This window comes from Saccoglossus kowalevskii, chromosome 11 (genome assembly GCF_978046115.1).
Source record: "Saccoglossus kowalevskii chromosome 11, keSacKowa6.1, whole genome shotgun sequence".
Lineage (NCBI taxonomy): Eukaryota > Metazoa > Hemichordata > Enteropneusta > Harrimaniidae > Saccoglossus > Saccoglossus kowalevskii.
Window position 1 is genome coordinate 331,021 of NC_140651.1, and position 22,544 is coordinate 353,564.

Here is a 22,544-nt window from a genome sequence, read left to right on the forward strand (position 1 = left end):
AATTCACTAGAAGATGAATCATTAGAGGCCATATGGCAGCACCACTATGGCCGGATAATCACTTTTATTTTTATCTCCACACCTCGGGATGAAAATTTAGCGGCTCTGCCTGGAAGGCCTGCCTTTTCCTGTCCTGGTTTCTGGCTTGGGTTTTTACCAGGCCGCAGTAACCGACATTGTAGCTGGTAGGATTAGTTGTCGTTTGTCTTTTTTACCCTCGTGTCGATTTCCCCTTTGTGTGTAGCATTTTTCACAACAAAGAAAGTAAAACCCAGCGACGTAACATAACCACTTATTGGTTTCGTTGCGTCACCTTTTCCAACTGTATTTTGCTTCCCTCATGCATGTCATGTTCATTTTATGTTTTTTTTTTATGTATTTACAAATAGATAGATGTCATGACAGCTCCAGAGGCTCACCGCCGGTTTTGTCTCCTCGTTTTTCTAGGTGACTGTGCAGTCAGAATTTACCAGCATAGAATCGCATCCAAAATGCTATTTTTGCCGTGGCTGCTTGTAGGGTTCGGGGTTTTTGCCTTGAAGGCGTGTGTTTTTCACTGGAGTTCTGAGGCCTGGGATGTTTTACAGAGCCATGCAAAATCACTGACCGTGTTGCTCGTTTTTTCACAGCAAGGTTGTGCGTCCAGTAAAAATCGGTTAAAGTGAGTTGGTGTTGGCATGAGTGGAAAGTCCTCGCGCTCGGCTACCGGTACTTTGTGTACTGAGACGTCGAGCAGGAGGCCCGATGGTAGAAGTACCGATATTATTGGAGGGCATCCTCACAGTCTGTGTTTTCATGCGGTGGTTTACCCGATTTTACCGGCTACAGTGAGGCTGTGCCCCTGGAGGTCTTTCCTCCTATGGGGCTCGTTGCAGGTCCTTTTATGGATCCGTCCTCGCATGCCGCCGGGTTTGCCTCTTAGATGAGGGCTTTGGTCGAAGGACTGTCGGAGCAAATTGTGTCCCTGGCAGGCCGGGTAGATCAGATGCAGTCGGAGCGAGCTGTCTCCACTGTGGCCCCTCAAAACATGTCTCTTCCGGGAAACCTCTCGTTCCCAGACACTACTCTCCCACTGATTTGGGTGAAGCCAAGGCTCAGCCAAGTTGCACCGGGTCTTCCCTGGGACCTCGGGCACTGAATGCCAACAAGGATGCTGGCAGGCAAGCCTCCTATTTCGGGGCAGGGATTTCGGGTCAGGGCACATGTTGCGCTTCCCCCCTACTTTCATTCAGCCAGATTTCGTCGAGCGATACTGGTCTCAGGAATTTACCCCTGGGGCACTGCCAGGGGACTCCCGCAAGGTGGAAGCAATCAGACAGGAAGTAGACAGTTTGCTGGAAAAGGGCGCCATACACAAGGTAGATCAGCCGGCATTAAGTCCAGGTTTCTACTCAAATGTGTTTGTAGTACGAAATCTACAGGTTGCAGGCGTCCAGTTATGGACCTAGGCAGACTGAATCAGTTAGTGCTTCTTGATCGGTTCCGCATAGCGACGCCATTCAGCGTACTTCTCTCCATCCACCGTTTCAACTGGCTAGCCTCACCGATGCACCCGCCTTTGAGTGGCCTAGCTGGGCCAAGTATTGAATCGCGGGTGCCCCTTCTTCGGGTTATGCACAGCCCCCTACGTTCCACCAGAATGGATGGAACAGGTGGTGCTGCTGCTTCACCAAACATCGGTACACATTAATCTGTACCTAGATGACTGGTTATTACATAACTCTAACAAGGGGTTATTAGCCAAGCAAGTAAGGCTAACATGGAATTTACTTCACCAGTTGGGCTCTTTAGTAAATCAGACAAAGTCCCATCTCTATCCAACACAACAGTTGGTGTTCCTGAGCATGGAGTTTGACACACAGGTAGGCTTGGTATAGCTATTTCAAGCATGTTGTGTTCCTCCGAGAACTAATGCGGATCAATGGAATGATGACCTTGGTTCGAAGGATAGTTCCCCAGGCCACATTACGCAGCTGCCCTGTACGTTTGTTGCTACAACACCGAGCTCTCCTACGGGAACCAAGCGAAGGAAGCCTGCCCTGGGGGTCGACACTGGCCAACCTCTGACAGGGGGGTCTTCTTGGACCCACTCGTCGCAGCTATGACTCTGGTAACAGATGCCTCCCTCCAAGGTAGGGGAGCGTGCAAAAATTCGGACTACTAAAAATTTTCTGGTTTTCATAGATCACAGTTAGTTTACGGTTTAGTAACCGTGCATAGATGTTGAACAACCGTCAAAAGTTCAAATACTTTTTGTTTTAACTATCTATAATTATATGCCTTTGACCTAGATTTGGCTGGGATTGAATATTTTATTTTAGGCAATATTCCGACGTGACGCAGTGCTACAAAATGTATTTCAACAGAAGTACAACATGGTTGTCTGGGTTTCTTTTCTTGATTGTGTTGAGTTTACGATTTGTATAATTATTGTTGTTTCCCCCCAAGCAGAAGACAAGCCGAAGGACCATGAAGCTAAATAGAATTCCCACGCATGGACTGAGTGAAAGAAAATATTTCTAAGGCTAAAATAAAAATGACCTAATATTACACCTCTTTGTGTATTTGTCAATTTTTCATATATTTGGTATGACCGTATGATCGTAAATACCTAGAAAAATCTCGTCTTTCGTTAATAATTTCATTTGTTTGAAATGTCTACCGACTGTGTCCCAATAATTTCTTTCTCCAAACGGTCCCGACGTTCGTCATTCAACACATTCAGCATTTATTTATCGTAATTCATGGGGATCATGTCCCGTAATTTGCGGGCTGTACAACCAAATAATTAAAGTACTATTTATTGTATTTTTGTTTTACCTCGCGAAACTACAACAGAGCGTAGAGTTGTCGCAGTGAAACAGTCGCCTTGAAATCGATGGAACTTCAACTACTAGTATCCATTTCTCACCTTGAAATAAAAAAAATCAAAGAGCATCGGGGGATATATTATTAACCAGTCTTACCAATCGCTAGCTTTATTTTATTCGAATTCATAAAATTCACGAGTTTTCGACACTTGTTGGAAACTTCCGCGCTAAAATGGTTGAAAATGTAGGTGTGGTACTCGATCCCTGTTGGTTTCTCCAAACGGTCCCGAAGTCCATTATGCAACACAATCAGCATTTATTTATCGTAATTCATGGAGATCATGTCCCGTAATTTGCGGGCTGTAAAACCAAATAATTAAATATGTACTATTTATTATATATATTTTTTTACCTCGTGAAACTACAACACAGCGTAGAGTTGTCGCGGTGAAACAGTCACCTTGAAATCGATGGAACTTCAATTATCCATTTCTCGCCTTGAAATAAAATTTTAAAAAATTCGAAGAGCATCGTGGGATATATTATTAACCAGTCTCACCAATCGCTAGCTTTATTTTATTCAAATCCATAAAATTCACGAGTTTTTCGACATTTGTTGGCAACTTCCGCGCTAAAAATCTCCAATCTCGTCGATTGACAACGTCTTTTTTTTTGTGCTGTGACAGGCTTCCCAATTATTCACTGAAAAACATCGGTATATTTTGACAAACGGATGGGATTTGACCTCAGTTCAAAAAAAGAATAAAAAAATACAGGGCTGAGATACAAATCAGTTTTACAAGTTGGGAAATAAGGTAAACCAGACTGGGGTCGTTGATTTTCAGTATCGAAGGACTTCCGTGTGAATCATGATTTTCAAATTGTTCATCGGTTGGTCACCAAATATTTACGGCTACAACTAAATGGACACGTTTTTTTCTGAAGCCCAATAAATTATTCCTGCATGTCAAGCGCTATTCGATTTTTTACAGGGCATGTGGCTCGTTTTTATTCGAAAATATGTTTGTGAAAATACTTTTAAAGTACGTTTTTAAAGTAGATCGAGCTCAGATCACTGATCGTGACTTAATTTTGGGAATTGGTTGTCAAATTTGACCAGACCGACGCCACCACAACCATCCAATCATATGTTGGAAATGTACGCACTTGTTTTGGAACTTTGTATCAAGATGACTGGCGACGACGCCGACGCACCAGGCGGCGTACGTGTGTTTTGCATGTTTTAGTAGTCCGGACATGGGATCGGCTAAAACTAAACGAAACACAGAAAAATACCACCGAAATGAGGAATCTGTTCTCTTAGCAGCAAATTAAATGAGCGAAAAAAGGGTAATTTTATAACAAGAACAGTTTCACTTCATATATAGCAAATTGTGTTGTATCCGAACGACGATTGCATCGCGTGATTTGAATTTATCATGCTTTCCTTGCAGTCAATATGAAACTCGTCACCTTGCCGATTGTAATGTACTTCGCAAAGTTTTTGGTGCCCAATACTCGCAAAACTAAAATAATTAAACAAGATATCTTTTTAAAATGTCATTTTACTCTTGATCATATTATTTTATTCGCCTTGAATTTCAAATCGATTGCATATCGAACTTCTGTACATGTTTTTGTCCACTGCCCTTCTGCGTGCAAATAATGAGGTCATACTCATGTCACAATACGTTGAAACTGATGCCATGAGACTGCGAAGCTGAGGCCACGATGATGCCACAAATAATCAAAGCGAACACAGCTTCAATTTTCAATGACGCGAAGCTGATGCCACAATGATGCGATGCTGAGGTGACAATGAAGCCATGCGTAGGCGAAAATGATGCCACAAAAGCCAAAGCTTTCGCGAGAACTGTACTGTAACCGTACACCACCTTTGAGGGGTGAGGAACAGTCTGGTAGATGCCCTTTTGAGGCGGCTTCGTCTCCAGAACACAGAGGGGCTGATACCTCAGTGGGTAGCCTCCAGACTGTTTTAGCTGTGGGACGGTCCAAAGATAGGCTGGTTTGCCACACCCCAGAATGCCAAGCTCCTGATGTGCGCAACACTCCTGTCAACCTCAGGAGCCTGGGCCAGGGTCGCTTTGCTGACCCCGTGGACCCACATAGATGTGTAGGCCTTTCCTCCCTTCTCGCTAGTTTACCGGGCACCGGAGAGAACTTTGACGGGTGCACACCTGCATATTGTCATTGGTCGCACCCAACGTACCACCTTTATGGACAATCAAGTTGTGCTAAAGACACGAATCAGGTTTCTCACCAAAAAGCAAATCCCAGGATACAATCCTCACCCGATCATCATCCCCCGGCTGTCAAATTTTATCGGCCCGGGGGATCAGGAGGAATTGCTTCTCTGCCCGGTTGTGGGACGACCCAAAGATAGACCTGTTTTCCACACCCCTGAATGCCAATCTCCCGACATATGTGACAATCCTGTCGACTCCAGGAGCCTGGGTCATGGACGCTTTGTCTATCCCGTGGACCCACATGGATGCGTATGCCTTTCCTCCCTTCCCACTAATTCACCGGATACTGGAGAAACTTCTACAGAAGCACACCTGCATTTTGACGCTGGTGGTGCCCAACTGGCCAACCAAGGCCTGATTTACACTACTGTTGGAAATGTTAGTCAAAACACCAGTATTGCTTCTGGACTTATCAGACCTGCTGTTTAAACCAGATGGCGCACTATCAATGAGTCCAGCAGTGTATCACTTACATGCATAGAGGCTCTCAGTAGACTTTCACAGACAGAAGGTTTATCTGAGCGGGCTGCCAACGTCCTGTCCAGGGTGAACAGGGATTCCACCAACGCAGCCTATGACTCAAAATGGTGAGTGAACACTGATTGGTGTAGCGGAAGGGAGATTGATCTATGCCATCTTGCTGTTGACCAGGTAGCTGATTTTTTCATCTGTTTGACAAACTGGCCTTGTCCTATTCAGCGATCATTGGCTATAGATCGGCCTTGTCACCCACCATTAAGAATTCTTTGGGAACAAGGCTAGCCTATTGTCCTATTACTAGGAGACTGTTTACTGCTTTCCATAATCAGAGGCCAAGACCCCGAATGAGGGAACTGCCCTATTGGAACTCGTTGGTTGTGTTGTCCACTCTGTGCAGACCAGCCTCTTCCTACTAGCCCTCGCCTCAGGTAGGCATTGGTCTGAGCTAGGGGTCTTGTCCTTCTCGGACGGGTGTGCCACTTTTGACAATCACGTCATGCTAAAGACACAACACATTGCCAGGTGGATCACTGCGACCGTGTTGGAAGTTTATAACTGTTTGGCTTCCTCGACACAGAGTCTGCAGAGACACCAAGTATGAGCGCATGAGGTCCATGTGATTGCTAACTCATTAGCTCTTGCGTCAGGTGCCCCCCCCCCCCTCAAGCATGTGCTGAGGCCAGGCTTCTGGAAATTGCAAAATGTCTTTATCAACTACTACCTAAGAGTGCCCAATCCATTGAAGAGGATCATTTTAGGGTGGGTCCGATCATAGCGGGTCAGACTTTGGTTACTGACCAAGCCAGGACGACCACAGGGATCCCTGCACATAGGTGATAAAACAGTCTCGGCAGCACGTTTTTTTGCGAAGAGATTTCTCTCATCAGCGCTTCGGCAAACCGAAGCCTGTCACCATTTCAGCATTTTGCTTTTTGTTCCAGGGACGACACTGGCAAGGTAAAACACCATTTCTTCATTGGTCTTAACTTGTAAATGGAGTGTATTATCTCGGACTGGGACACCCATTTTTTGTTTTTCTGCTCGCTCGGAAACCCGCCACCTATCGGGGTCTGACTACTCTTCCTACAGTTCAAAATAGTCATTCTGACTAACCTGATTTAGGCAGGGGGGTTTTCAACCCGCCTATTCATAGTTCATACCCACCATAGACTCCAGGTCCCTCCCGACCACCCCACTTTTCTGTAGCGTTGGCTTAGTGTCTCTGTGTGGAGAAAAAAAAACAGAAGTGATCAGGAGGCAATATGATGTCACCCTCATTACCTCTGTCACGTGGCTCGTGACGTGAAATTATAGCTTTATACATGTATTATCTACAACATATAACTATGAAATTATAGCTTTATACATGTATTATCTACAACATATAACTATGAAATTATAGCTTTATACATGTATTATCTACAACATATAACTATGAAATTATAGCTTTATACATGTATTATCTACAACATATAACTATGAAATTATAGCTTTATACATGTATTATCTACAACATATAACTATGAAATTATAGCTTTATACATGTATTATCTACAACATATAACTATGAAATGATAGCTTTATACATGTATTATCTACAACATATAACTATGAAATGATACATGTAACTATGATATTTACAGGAACAATAAGTCTTCAGCATACTTTTATAAATTTATGCATTCTATAGATTTTAATGCCCGAATGTACGGGCACCCCAAACTAGTAAAACACAAATTTAGATCTGAAAAGTTACACAAAATCATTTTGACCTATATTTTTCTAGTGTTTTATTTCAATGAACACAATAACAATTTCTTCACAATACCGATTCAAAATCTCAATAATACAAAATGTATATTTAACAACTAACTTGGGGTTGTGCCTGATATAACATTAATTTTTATTTATGGGCTGGGCTTTCATAAAATATATAGGTTGAGATGGTTCAGAACAACTACTGTAAAATCTGTATTAGAAACCGCGGCTTTCAATTAAAATGGTACAATGCAACAGAGGGGATGCGGCTTTTATTGGAGCAACTAAACATATGAGAAATTGTGAATGTTTGGTTCTCAATTATTCAAAAAGACTTCTATAGGGATGTGGCTTCTAATACAGATTTTACGGTATTCTGGGAGTCTAATTAAATGTATTTTACTTCCAGGGAAACTGCCACATCCTCAATTTACTGGTAATAGGATTTAGCATACTTTCATGCATGCAAGGAATATGTAGCATATTCTCATTTTAGCCATGTACTATTAAGGATAGTAAAGGTCAGCTGTTGAATGACATGTCTTCATTGACAGAGGAGGATTTTGCATCTACTTGGGAAGTGTTATGTCAACAAACATGTTCATCACTAAACTTCTAGCATTTTATATGAACCATGGTAGTTGAATATATCATTATTTATGTACCCAAATACCATAGATACTTTATAAATGATACAAGGGTTTCACAAATGCATTTAATAGCAGGCCATCATCCTGTAACAACAGGCCAAACAGGCAGTTAAGGACAGCAGAGCTATTCCGACCATCAGGCTGCCTTTGTTTAGTTACCATTGCAATCAAAGCACACCAAGATAAATCTGGTACATTGCAATCAAAGCACACTAAGATAAATCTGGTACATTGCAAACTAAGCATACCAAGATAAATCTGGTACATTGCAATCAAAGCACACCAAGAGAAATCTGGTACATTGCAAACTAAGCACACCAAGATAAATCATGTACATTGCAATCAAAACACACCAAGATAAATCTGGTACATTGCAAACTAAGCACACCAAGATAAATCTGGTACATTGAAAACTAGACACCCTAAGATAAATCTGGTACATTGCAAACTAAACACCCTAAGATAAATCTGGTACATTGCAAACAAAGAACATTGAAAATTTAAATTATGTTGAGATTGCTCTGTTTCATTTGTCAATGCACAATAAGTTGATATTTTTTTGTAGGACATTTATTTATGATGGAAGAAACACAATGCAGACCCGTGGATTAATAGTACTATTGGTTTCCAAGGCAGCAGGACCAACAACACCAACTAATCAGTTACAGCAAAATATTGTCAGTGGAATATATGCAAGGTAAAAAAAAATTGGAAACATGTTTTCGCATCAATGGTAGTTTTTAAATTTCTAAAAAAAATTAATAATTTAGTACATAAGAACATTTTTTTCTATTGAATGTACTTCTATTAGAGCTGTTTATGTAATAGAGCAAATATGGTACTATGATCTGTGTATGAGCAAGATCTTGTCATAGATGTAATGTTGGTTGCACTGCATTAACTACAAACAATTCACCTAATGGGATCCAAAACTACATTCCTTACAGTGATTTCATGAGTCGCAATGATTAAGTAAACGGTGAATAAATTTTATTAAATTACCTCTGTACTTAAAATCTATGTACTGTTCCACTCCCTATAAAATACAACCATAATACCTAGATCCTATGTACTGTTCCACTCCCTTTAAAATACTACCATAATACCTAGATCCTATGTACTGTTCCACTCCCTATAAAATACTACCATAATACCTAGATCCTATGTACTGTTCCACTCCCTGTAAAATACTACCATAATACCTAGATCATATGTACTGTTTCACTCCCTATAAAATACTACCATAATACCTAGATCCTATGTACTGTTCCACTCCCTGTAAAATACTACCATAATACCTAGATCCTATGTACTGTTCCACTCCCTGTAAAATACTACCATAATACCTAGATCCTATGTACTGTTTCACTCCCTATAAAATACTACCATAATACCTAGATCCTATGTACTGTTCCACTCCCTGTAAAATACTACCATAATACCTAGATCCTATGTACTGTTTCACTCCCTATAAAATACTACCATTATACCTAGATCCTATGTACTGTTCCACTCCCTATAAAATACCACCATAATACCTAGATCCTATGTACTGTTCCACTCCCTATAAAATACTACCATAATACCTAGATCCTATGTACTGTTCCACTCCCTGTAAAATACTACCATAATACCTAGATCCTATGTACTGTTTCACTCCCTATAAAATACTACCATAATACCTAGATCCTATGTACTGTTCCACTCCCTGTAAAATACTACCATAATACCTAGATCCTATGTACTGTTTCACTCCCTATAAAATACTACCATAATACCTAGATCCTATGTACTGTTCCACTCCCTATAAAATACTACCATAATACCTAGATCATAATAATAATAATAATCAAATTTTATTGCATCCTTAGAAATTACAATATTTCTTTTGGTAAAAAGCAATAAATATATACGTACACAACACAATTACAATACAATATAAATAGATACGTTAAAGTTTTCTGTACTCCATGGCTTTAAGTAGATAGGTCCCCATACATTTAATTGCCTTGGAGTCCTTGTTGCTCATCAAAAATATAAAATTACTCAATTTATCTCCTGCATTAGTTAATGTAATTTCTGTGAGCAATTCATGTCTAATATGTTTGTACCGATCACATTCTAAAAGGAAGTGAACTTCATCTTCTATTTTATTTTAGGAACATAAATTACAAATTCATTTTTCAATGGGAGTTTTTGGCTGTGTGTGCCTTCCTTTTTCAATAGCCAAACATTGGTTACTTGTTCGGAAGCGTGACATGCAGACTTGATGTTTTTTCGGAAGACAATTTAAGTATGACTCAAAATTATAAGTGTTTTTGAATTTTGCATATGTTCTTAGTTTTGTGTTTTCTTGATTGACATTCTGTTTCCAAAATGTAATATAGTTTTCTTTTAAAGTCTTATCAATGTTCTTTATATTCAAATCTGTTTTACTAGTTTGAATTGTTGAGTCAATAACTAAATTCTGAACCGATGAACACCATGGTAAATTGAATTTCATATGTACTGTTCCACTCCCTATAAAATACTACCATAATACCTAGATCATATGTACTGTTCCACTCCCTCTAAAATACTACCATAATACCTAGATCCTATGTACTGTTCCACTCCCTATAAAATACTACCATAATACCTAGATCATATGTACTGTTCCACTCCTTATAAAATACTACCATAATACCTAGATCCTATGTACTGTTCCACTCCCTATAAAATACTACCATAATACCTAGATCATATGTACTGTTTCACTCCCTATAAAATACTACCATAATACCTAGATCATATCTACTATTCCACTCCCTATAAAATACTACCATAATACCTAGATCCTATGTACTGTTCCACTCCCTATAAAATACTACCATAATACCTAGATCCTATCTACTGTTCCACTCCCTATAAAATATTACCATAATACCTAGATCCTATCTACTGTTCCACTCCCTATAAAATATTACCATAATACCTAGATCCTATGTACTGTTCCACTCCCTATAAAATACTACCATAATACCTAGATCCTATGTACTGTTCCACTCCCTATAAAATACTACCATAATACCTAGATCCTATGTACTGTTTCACTCCCTATAAAATACTACCATAATACCTAGATCCTATGTATTGTTCCACTCCCTATAAAATACTACCATCATACCTAGATCCTATGTACTGTTCCACTCCCTATAAAATACTACCATAATACCTAGATCCTATGTACTGTTCCACTCTCTATAAAATCCTACCATAATACCTAGATCCTATGTACTGTTCCACTCCCTATAAAATACTACCATAATACCTAGATCCTATGTACTGTTCCACTCCCTATAAAATACTACCATAATACCTAGATCATATGTACTGTTCCACTCCCTATAAAATACTACCATAATACCTAGATCCTATGTACTGTTTCACTCCCTATAAAATACTACCATCATACCTAGATCCTATGTACTGTTCCACTCCCTATAAAATACTACCATAATACCTAGATCCTATGTACTGTTCCACTCTCTATAAAATCCTACCATAATACCTAGATCCTATGTACTGTTCCACTCCCTATAAAATACTACCATAATACCTAGATCCTATGTACTGTTCCACTCCCTATAAAATACTACCATAATACCTAGATCATATGTACTGTTCCACTCCCTATAAAATACTACCATAATACCTAGATCATATGTACTGTTCCACTCCCTATAAAATACTACCATAATACCTAGATCCTATGTACTGTTCCACTCCCTATAAAATACTACCATAATACCTAGATCCTATGTACTGTTCCACTCCCTATAAAATACTACCATAATACCTAGATCCTATGTACTGTTTCACTCCCTATAAAATACTACCATAATACCTAGATCCTATGTACTGTTTCACTCTCTATAAAATACTACCATAATACCTAGATCCTATCTACTGTTCCACTCCCTATAAAATACTACCATAATACCTAGATCATATCTACTGTTTCACTCCCTCTAAAATACTACCATAATACCTAGATCCTATGTACTGTTCCACTCCCTATAAAATACTACCATAATACCTAGATTCTATGTACTGTTCCACTCCCTCTAAAATACTTCCATAATACCTAGATCCTATGTACTGTTCCACTCCCTATAAAATACTACCATAATACCTAAATCCTATCTACTGTTCCACTCCCTATAAAATACTACCATAATACCTAGATCCTATCTACTGTTCCACTCCCTATAAAATACTACCATAATACCTAGATCCTATGTACTGTTCCACTCCCTATAAAATACTACCATAATACCTTGATCATATCTACTGTTCCACTCCCTATAAAATACTACCATAATACCTAGATCCTATGTACTGTTTCACTCCCTATAAAATACTACCATAATACCTAGATCCTATGTACTGTTCCACTCCCTATAAAATACTACCATAATACCTAGATCCTATGTACTGTTCCACTCCCTATAAAATACTACCATAATACCTAGATCCTATCTACTGTTCCACTCCCTATAAAATACTACCATAATACCTACATTTGTAGATCCTATCTACTGTTCCACTCCCTATAAAATACTACCATAATAGATAGATAGAATTTTTTATTTGGAACGTACCAATGAAATTTTGAGTAAAGTCCAAAAATAACAATATGTAACAAAACAAAACATTCAGAACAACAAAAACTTTCAGTATTAATACATATCAAGAATATAGAAAATAAATTTTGCAAAAATGCTAAGAATGAAAAAATCATTACTTGAAACAATAATAGGAAATAATTCATCCATGCTAAAATCTTCCAGCTTTGGGGCATAGATGTATAAAGCTGCAAGGAATCTAGATCTTTGTTCTTTGATTTGACAATTATTACAATATAAAATGTAATGTTTCTCATCCCCTACTTCATTGCATTCATGGAGATTACATAGCCTGTTTTCCTTCAAAATGCCTTTATGTCTACCGGATTCAATGGGAAGAAAATGTGCAGAAGTTCTAAATTTAGTATAAGCTATTCTATGATTTTTATTTTTAATTTTTTCCAAATAATGTTCAAATTCAAAATTTTCTTTAGCACACCTGTAAAAGTCAAGCTTACAATTGTTCAACAAATTGTTTTTCCACTTCATACGGTACAAACATTTGAGCTTCTCTTTAAAAATATCACAAAAATTGTTCTGATGTGGGTCTGAATTAGTTAGATCTGTTATGACTAGTAATTTTTGTATAAAGTTAAGCCATGGGTCATGCACAAGAGTTTTGGATTCTTCATAGGCTGCATCAATGATAGAATTGTTTGTTTTTTTACATACTAGTCTTTGATAATATTTCATAACTGAAACACAGATATCCAATATAAGTGGATATTGACCTAATTCACCTCTACATGGGTCATTAGATGCCTTCCTGTGCACACCCAGAACTCTTTTACAGAATTTAATATGAAGTTTTTCTGGAATTAATTTATCTGAGAAAAGTTTTGTTTCAAAATTGCAATTGTCAACTGTACATTTATTTTTACCAGACCCCTTGTAGATGTTCAGCATAACCCCTCCCCACACATCAGCCCCATATAAAGCTGTGGGTTTGATAATAGAGTTAAATAGTTTTTTAGCCAGACTAACAGAATAACATTCCTCACTGATCCAAAGCATTTTGTACATCTTGAACAGTGCTTTCTGTGCTTTGTCTTGTAGCCTAGACATAGCATTATGAAACTTACCATTTGTTTGAAAAACAATGCCAAGGTAATTATAATAATTAACACACTGTAATTTAGTGGCGTCCAAATAAAACTGAAATTTGTTTTCTAAGTTTTTACCTAGTCTATTAAAAATAATGATTTTGCTTTTGTTAATATTTACTTTTAAATGCCAATTGTCACAGTAATTTTGGACTGCATCAATGCACTTTTGTAACCCCTCTTGGGTTGTAGAAAACAATAGCAAGTCATCAGCATATAACAAACAATTGAGCTTCAAGCCATTTAAATCAACAGGGTCAAAATTTTTAACATCATCACAGATTCCATTAACAAAAATATTAAATAGTTGAGGACTAAGGTTACACCCTTGTTTTACCCCTCTGCATGAATTGAAATATGGAGTAATCCCTGCACTCAATTTAATGCTATATTTAGTGTTTTTATAGATAGCTTTAATAGCCTTATAAAAATTTCCTCCCACACCTAACCGAAGAAGTTTATATAACAGCCCTTCTCGCCAGACTGAATCAAATGCTTTGGAGAAATCAATAAAACATGAAAACAAATAATTCCCTGATTTTTTCAGTTTGCAATTGACATATTTATTAATTAAGGATTTAAGAATATAAATATTATCTGTTGTACGATGGTTTTTCTTGAAGCCAAACTGATTATCCACTATTTGATTAGTTTCTTGTAAGTACTTAGTTAATCTAGTATTTAGTATCATAGTATATAATTTAGATACACAACTAGAAATGGCAATGCCTCTATAGTTATTAGTGTCCTTTGGGTTACCTGACTTAAAAATAGAAATAATGAGACTACTGTTCCAATGTAATGGCATAATGCCTGAATTTAAAACTTGTGTGAACATTTTAGTAAGAGAATTAATAATAAAAGGAGCCCCATGCTTCAACATTTCATTTGAAATCATATCAGTGCCTGAAGCTTTGCCTGACTTTAAAAGTTTAATATGCTGCAATACTTCCTTATTAGTGAAATCTTGATTAATAATGTGTTTGTAATCATCTAAACTTTCCATACTACTAATATCATTTACAATAGTCTGTGAGAAGCTTTTATCTTCCACGTTAACTTTATTATTTAAACATTTAAAGTGATTTAACCATGACTCTACACTGATGTTGTCATGCTTTTGTGGGTTTTTATCTAAATCACCAAGTTCCTCAAGTAACTTCCAGAAACACTTAGGATTAGACTCCTTAAGCATAATGATTCTATTACATAAATTAGCTTTATATTCCTTTTTTTTATTCTTAATTAGATGCTTGTATTTTTTATTAATTTTATATCGTTCTTGTCTAATACTATTGTTCTTAGGAAACTTGTCTAATAAATGTGAATATTTAATTAAGTTTCTTCTTACCTCACTGACATCATTGTCAAACCACTTTTTATGTTTTGGTTTATTAGACTTTTTTTTAATTTTGGGATTGATAACTTTAAGAGAACACTTTGCTGCTTTAATAATAATTGAATTGAAGTTAGCCACTGCTTCATCAACATCTACAAAATTAGAACTCTGATAATGTTGAAGTTTTTCCCCTATAGTCTTACTAGAAATTGCTTTAATATAATTTTCCTGGCTGTCGCCATCCCAGATAAATTTGCCGGGTAAAGGGGAAAGCAGGCTATGATCATCTACCGTATTATGTTTAACACATGCAGACAGAGACACCGATATAGGACAATGATCAGATAAGTGATTCAAAGGCCAAACTTTGAAATATTGAACAGCACAAAAAAGTTCTGAACTAACAATACCATAATCTACCAAACTGCTACCCCCATATTGGTGACTCGTAAATTTTCCCAAGGAGTCACCTGGAACTCTACCATTCAAAATCCTACAGTTACTAGCACAACAAAGTTTAACCAAAGCTTTACCATATTTGTTGACAAATGAATCCATATTGTTTCTGTAATAATGTTCATCAATATTAAAATAATCTGGTAATGGTAAGTGGTCATTGTCATCATTAATAATGAAGTCTGACAGTTGAGCACTTCTAGCATTCATGTCACCCATGATTAGGACATCTCCCAATTCATTAAATTTGGCAATATCATTTTCTAAATGATCAAAAGTGTCTAAACCTGAGTACAATGATGAATTATAAAAGCTTGACCCCTCTGGAGACAAGTAGCAAAAACATGTGTATAAATCGTTTTTAAAACCAAAAAATTCCTTGCTCATTTTAATCCACAAAAGATCTTTATGATTGCTGTTGATTTTACTGAGACCCTTTTGGATTGCAGTTTTAAAAATAACCATAATCCCCCCTGAATTTCTACCTCTAATTCTACGTCTAACTCTATCACTACGAAAAAAATTAAAACCAGGAAAATCTAATCTACACTCACTATCTAACCAAGATTCTACAAATCCTACACAATCATGGTTTTTGATAAAATTTAAAAGTAAACTATCTTGTTGTTTACCCCCAATACCATGAATGTTCCAGGATGCGACTTTCAGTCTTCTCTGCATTTAAAGTGTCAAAATTGTCGCCATGTGTTCTTGTAACGGTGATTTCCTTGCCAAGGTGGTGACTGGTCATTATAATACTGCTGATTATACTGCATTTGTTGTGGTTGTGTCTGCTGCCAGTAGTTTGCATCATTCCAGGATCTTTTGTTGTAATTGTTACCTTGCCACATTCCTTGGTTTGGTGTATATTGATAGTCAGGAAGGGTGGCGTTATTTCTGAAGTTGACATTGTATTCTTCATAAGACCCATTGTCATTAGCTTGCCTTTGTTTCTTGTGTTTTTGAAAGGTTTTCTTGAAATTGGAATGATGACTGTTTATTACGTTGGTAGTCATCATTGGAGTTATGGTTGCTGTGATATTTGTAGTTGGTTTTTCTTTGCCCATTATTAATAACAGTTGGGCCTTTTTTCATCTTACCGATGTAGTTTGCTGCTAAGACACTTGCTCCACCTTCATTTAAGTGAATACCATCTCTACAATACAAATTACGGGCATTTGATAACTTATGGTGGTAAAAAAATTCAACCTTGTCTTCATTATCACAATGTGACTCAATTTGTGAGTTTATCGTATGAATTCTCTCGTTGATGGAGTGATCATTACCTCGTGGTAGAATAGATGAAATGATAAGACTTGCTTTTGGATGTGCCTGTTTAGCTTTTGTGATTAAGGACTTCATGTCTTTAACCACATCATCTACATCATTATTAACGACATTGCTACCTTCATGTATGATTACATAAGAAGTATTGTTCGATTTTGTCTTGTCAATAACTCTGGATGCATCACTGACATAGGTTGCACGATGTTTGGTGACTTTCCTATTTGGGTGCAACCTTTCTGGTATGATGTCTCTAATTAGTGAATTACCAATTAGTACAACATCTGCTGATTCGTTGTTTTGTGTAGACTGTTTATTTTTTGTTTCGTCCACGTTTCTACCATCCACAATCTTCGCATCATCACATTTCTTATCCTCGTCAATCATCACATCATTCAGCAGATCATACTTATTTTCTAGGAGTACTGACGGAATGGTATTAATAGACTTGGGTTTCCTGAAAGTGTGTGTTGCAACTTTAAAATCATCAGGACTGCCGACTTTAAGGTCCTCTTTACCTACTAACATTTCAGCAGTTAACATATCATACTTTGCTTGCAGATCTTTATTTCTATCATGAAGTTGTTGTATTTCTTCTTTCACCACAATGAGTTCAGCTTCTGTTGTGTCATAATTTATTTGAAGATTTTTATTTTCATGTTGTAATTTATTTATGACACATGACATCTCAGAAAGTTGGTCTTTGAAAGTCCTCTCCTTTTCGTCTTGTTGTTGAAGCATCAGATTAATTTTTGAATTTAATAAACCAATTTTCTCATCATTAGTGGAAATTAACCGATTAATTGCACGGTCAAATTTGTTGATAGAACTGTCCAGCTTACTGTTCAGCTTACTCACATCATCATTGGTACCTTTAAGTGTGTCAACATCTTCCACAAGCTGAGAGTATTTATCATCTAAATTATGAATTGAATTTTCCAATGCTGTAACTTTTGTCTTCACACATAACAAAGTTTCCTCTGAGAATTTGTAATGTTCTGCCATAATTGTAGTAATAGAAGGGGCTTTCTTTAATGAGGGTGAGTTTTCCACTGCAGACATCAAAGAGTCATCTTCCTGTACTGGTACTGTAACTTGTGTTGGTGGAGAGTTGTTTGCTGTTTGTTTATTAGGGCAGACTTGAAGGTCATGCTGCATGTGGCTAGCTGTGGTTTGTGTATCTGTTTGTTTACACAAGGAATCAACTGCAGACTTGAGTTCACTATAGTCTGTGTTTTTCCACTTCATAAAACTTTTGGATTGAACCAAAACACCACCACTTTTATAGAGAGCAATGTTGAGGATTTGACTATCTATCAAGTCTGTTGAATTGGCATCAGATATAGATAATCTACCCACTTCATTTTCAGATCCTTCCTCCCAACTAACTAACACTCCATTGTTCTTCTCATATGCTGAGTTATACATCTGTTTCATGGCATCTACCCAACTCGATATGCGTTTAGTTTTAAACTTAATGTTGCATGGCACTTGCTCGCCTCTTTCAGACTTGTAGTCAGTGTAGATCTCTTCATTAGCAGGTATATTCTTCATTTGAGTATTTCCTATCTTCTTAGTGACTTTTTTGTCCTTTGTTGTTGTGACTTTGTCCATTGTGTCCATATCATAAACAAAGGCTGGATCCACAAAGGGTTTTGACACTCTTTTCTCTTCACCGTCTATACAAGACATCTTGAAACTTCTCCCAGTTATTCACAAGATATTAAGATATAAGATTACCTTTTCTTCAAAGGATAATAACACCACTTTGGCAAAAAAAATCACCGTTACTGAGGAGCTCAATTAGCTGTGTACATTCAACATGGCCGAATACAATACTAGATCCTATGTACTGTTCCACTCCCTATAAAATACTACCATAATACCTAGATCCTATGTACTGTTCCACTCCCTATAAAATACTACCATAATACCTAGATCATATCTGTTTCACTCCCTATAAAATACTACCATAATACCTAGATCCTATGTACTGTTCCACTCCCTATAAAATACTACCATAATACCTAGATCCTATCTACTGTTTCACTCCCTATAAAATACTACCATAATACCTAGATCCTATGTGCTGTTCCACTCCCTATAAAATACTACCATAATACCTAGATCCTATGTACTGTTCCACTCCCTATAAAATACTACCATAATACCTAGATCCTATGTACTGTTCCACTCCCTATAAAATACTACCATAATACCTAGATCCTATGTACTGTTCCACTCCCTATAAAATACTACCATAATACCTAGATCCTATGTACTGTTCCACTCCCTATAAAATACTACCATAATACCTAGATCCTATGTACTGTTCCACTCCCTATAAAATACTACCATAATACCTAGATCCTATGTACTGTTCCACTCCCTATAAAATACTACCATAATACCTAGATCCTATGTACTGTTCCACTCCCTATAAAATACTACAATAATACCTAGATCCTATGTACTGTTCCACTCCCTATAAAATACTACCATAATACCTAGATCCTATGTACTGTTCCACTCCCTATAAAATACTACCATAATACCTAGATCCTATCTACTGTTCCACTCCCTATACAATACTACCATAATACCTAGATCCTATCTACTGTTCCACTCCCTATAAAATACTACCATAATACCTAGAATCTTTGTATTTCCCACAAGAAACATAGAATGATCTCAAGAAATGAAAATGCTAATTAAAATGTAATACTTGTTTTATGCCATTAACAACTTTCTTTCCTTATATAGTAATAATTATTGCTATTAACTGATAGAAACATTGTATTTCTAAGGATGCAATAAAGTTGTTACTATTAGTATTATTATTATTATTAGTAGTAGTTGTAGTAGTATCTAGGTAAGTAGAGTGGCATATATAGTAAATTTCATCTTAATGCTAGTGATTGCTCTTTATTGAAGCACATCATTGCATAAATATAAAAATGTATCTGACAGTTGACATACTGCCATTAATTTATTTTTCTCTATAGTCAGAGAGCTTTGGCCGAGATAACAGAGATGATACATACAGCATATTTGGTTCATAGAGGAGTTGTTGATTTGAAAAAGTTATTACCAACTGACGGCCCATTAAAATCCATGGAGTTTGGCAACAAGATGGCAGTTCTGAGTGGGGATTTCTTATTGGCTAGTGCTTGTACTGGGTTAGCACAACTAAAAAATACTAAGGTAAGTGAAATAAGATTTTTGGGCTACACTAGTCTATATTGCATACATTTTTACCATCAGCCTTCAAGCCACTATAGAATTTGTATGATGTTTGTATTCCATGCGTCATCTAATCACAAACTGAATAAAAACAGGGTGACCATATTTTAAACATCAGTGATATTATTTAGTTTATACAATGATGTCATTGAAATTTAGTCTGGAAAAAGTTTATTGGTTTTCAAGCTCTATAGTAAATCTCTCCATCACAGTGAAATCACAGGTACAATGGCATTTTAATGCACGATAATGGCGTCACTCACTCACTTGTGAACCTTACCAAAGATTCCTCCAAAGTTGTATCCCTTAGTGAATGAATGTTGGCCAGTGGATTTGGCCTCCCACTGAGTCTATGACACATTTACTAAAGGTAGAAATCAACTGTTTTGGCTTTCAACCCACCTAGGGATTTTTTGAACTCTGGTCTACCAATCATGAGTCAAACACAACATCTACCATGCTACAAATGACCAGTAGCACATACTTCATCACCTTCCAAATGACCAGTAGCACATACTTCATCACCTTCCAAATGACCAGTAGCACATACTTCATCACCTTCCAAATGACCAGTAGCACATACTTCATCACCTTCCAAATGACCAGTAGCACATACTTCATCACCTTCCAAATGACCAGTAGCACATACTTCATCACCTTCCAAATGACCAGTAGCACATACTTCATCACCTTCCAAATGACCAGTAGCACATACTTCATCACCTTCCAAATGACCAGCAGCACATACTTCATCACCTTCCAAATGACCAGCAGCACATACTTCATCACCTTCCAAATGACCAGTAGCACATACTTCATCACCTTCCAAATGACCAGCAGCACATACTTCATCACCTTCCAAATGACCAGTAGCACATACTTCATCACCTTCCAAATGACCAGTAGCACATACTTCATCACCTTCCAAATGACCAGTAGCACATACTTCATCACCTTCCAAATGACCAGTAGCACATACTTCATCACCTTCCAAATGACCAGTAGCACATACTTCATCACCTTCCAAATGACCAGTAGCACATACTTCATCACCTTCCAAATGACCAGTAGCACATACTTCATCACCTTCCAAATGACCAGTAGCACATACTTCATCACCTTCCAAATGACCAGTAGCACATACTTCATCACCTTCCAAATGACCAGCAGCACATACTTCATCACCTTCCAAATGACCAGCAGCACATACTTCATCACCTTCCAAATGACCAGCAGCACATACTTCATCACCTTCCAAATGACCAGCAGCACATACTTCATCACCTTCCAAATGACCAGTAGCACATACTTCATCACCTTCCAAATGACCAGTAGCACATACTTCATCACCTTCCAAATGACCAGTAGCACATACTTCATCACCTTCCAAATGACCAGTAGCACATACTTCATCACCTTCCAAATGACCAGTAGCACATACTTCATCACCTTCCAAATGACCAGTAGCACATACTTCATCACCTTCCAAATGACCAGTAGCACATACTTCATCACCTTCCAAATGACCAGTAGCACATACTTCATCACCTTCCAAATGACCAGTAGCACATACTTCATCACCTTCCAAATGACCAGTAGCACATACTTCATCACCTTCCAAATGACCAGTAGCACATACTTCATCACCTTCCAAATGACCAGCAGCACATACTTCATCACCTTCCAAATGACCAGCAGCACATACTTCATCACCTTCCAAATGACCAGCAGCACATACTTCATCACCTTCCAAATGACCAGTAGCACATACTTCATCACCTTCCAAATGACCAGTAGCACATACTTCATCACCTTCCAAATTACCAGTAGCACATACTTCATCACCTTCCAAATGACCAGTAGCACATACTTCATCACCTTCCAAATGACCAGTAGCACATACTTCATCACCTTCCAAATGACCAGTAGCACATACTTCATCACCTTCCAAATGACCAGTAGCACATACTTCATCACCTTCCAAATGACCAGTAGCACATACTTCATCACCTTCCAAATGACCAGTAGCACATACTTCATCACCTTCCAAATGACCAGTAGCACATACTTCATCACTTTCCAAATGACCAGCAGCACATACTTCATCACCTTCCAAATGACCAGCAGCACATACTTCATCACCTTCCAAATGACCAGTAGCACATACTTCATCACCTTCCAAATGACCAGTAGCACATACTTCATCACCTTCCAAATGACCAGCAGCACATACTTCATCACCTTCCAAATGACCAGCAGCACATACTTCATCACCTTCCAAATGACCAGCAGCACATACTTCATCACCTTCCAAATGACCAGTAGCACATACTTCATCACCTTCCAAATGACCAGTAGCACATACTTCATCACCTTCCAAATGACCAGTAGCACATACTTCATCACCTTCCAAATAATGACCAGTAGCACATACTTCATCACCTTCCAAATGACCAGTAGCACATACTTCATCACCTTCCAAATGAC

At 37.6% G+C, this 22,544-nt stretch overlaps 1 protein-coding gene across 2 annotated transcripts in view; it reads left to right on the forward strand.

The window, feature by feature from the left end:
* The window catches only part of LOC102803371 (all trans-polyprenyl-diphosphate synthase PDSS2-like), a 55,600-nt gene that overhangs the window by 11,350 nt on the left and 21,706 nt on the right, over nt 1–22,544 (forward strand). Inside the window, exons 2-3 of one of the 2 annotated variants that reach the window (XM_085505605.1) lie at nt 8,531–8,662; nt 19,820–20,018. In XM_085505605.1, the coding sequence (XP_085361731.1) occupies nt 8,531–8,662; nt 19,820–20,018 (331 nt within the window). The remainder of the gene's footprint in view (nt 1–8,530; nt 8,663–19,819; nt 20,019–22,544) is intronic. The other variant, XM_085505606.1, reaches the window with a different exon arrangement.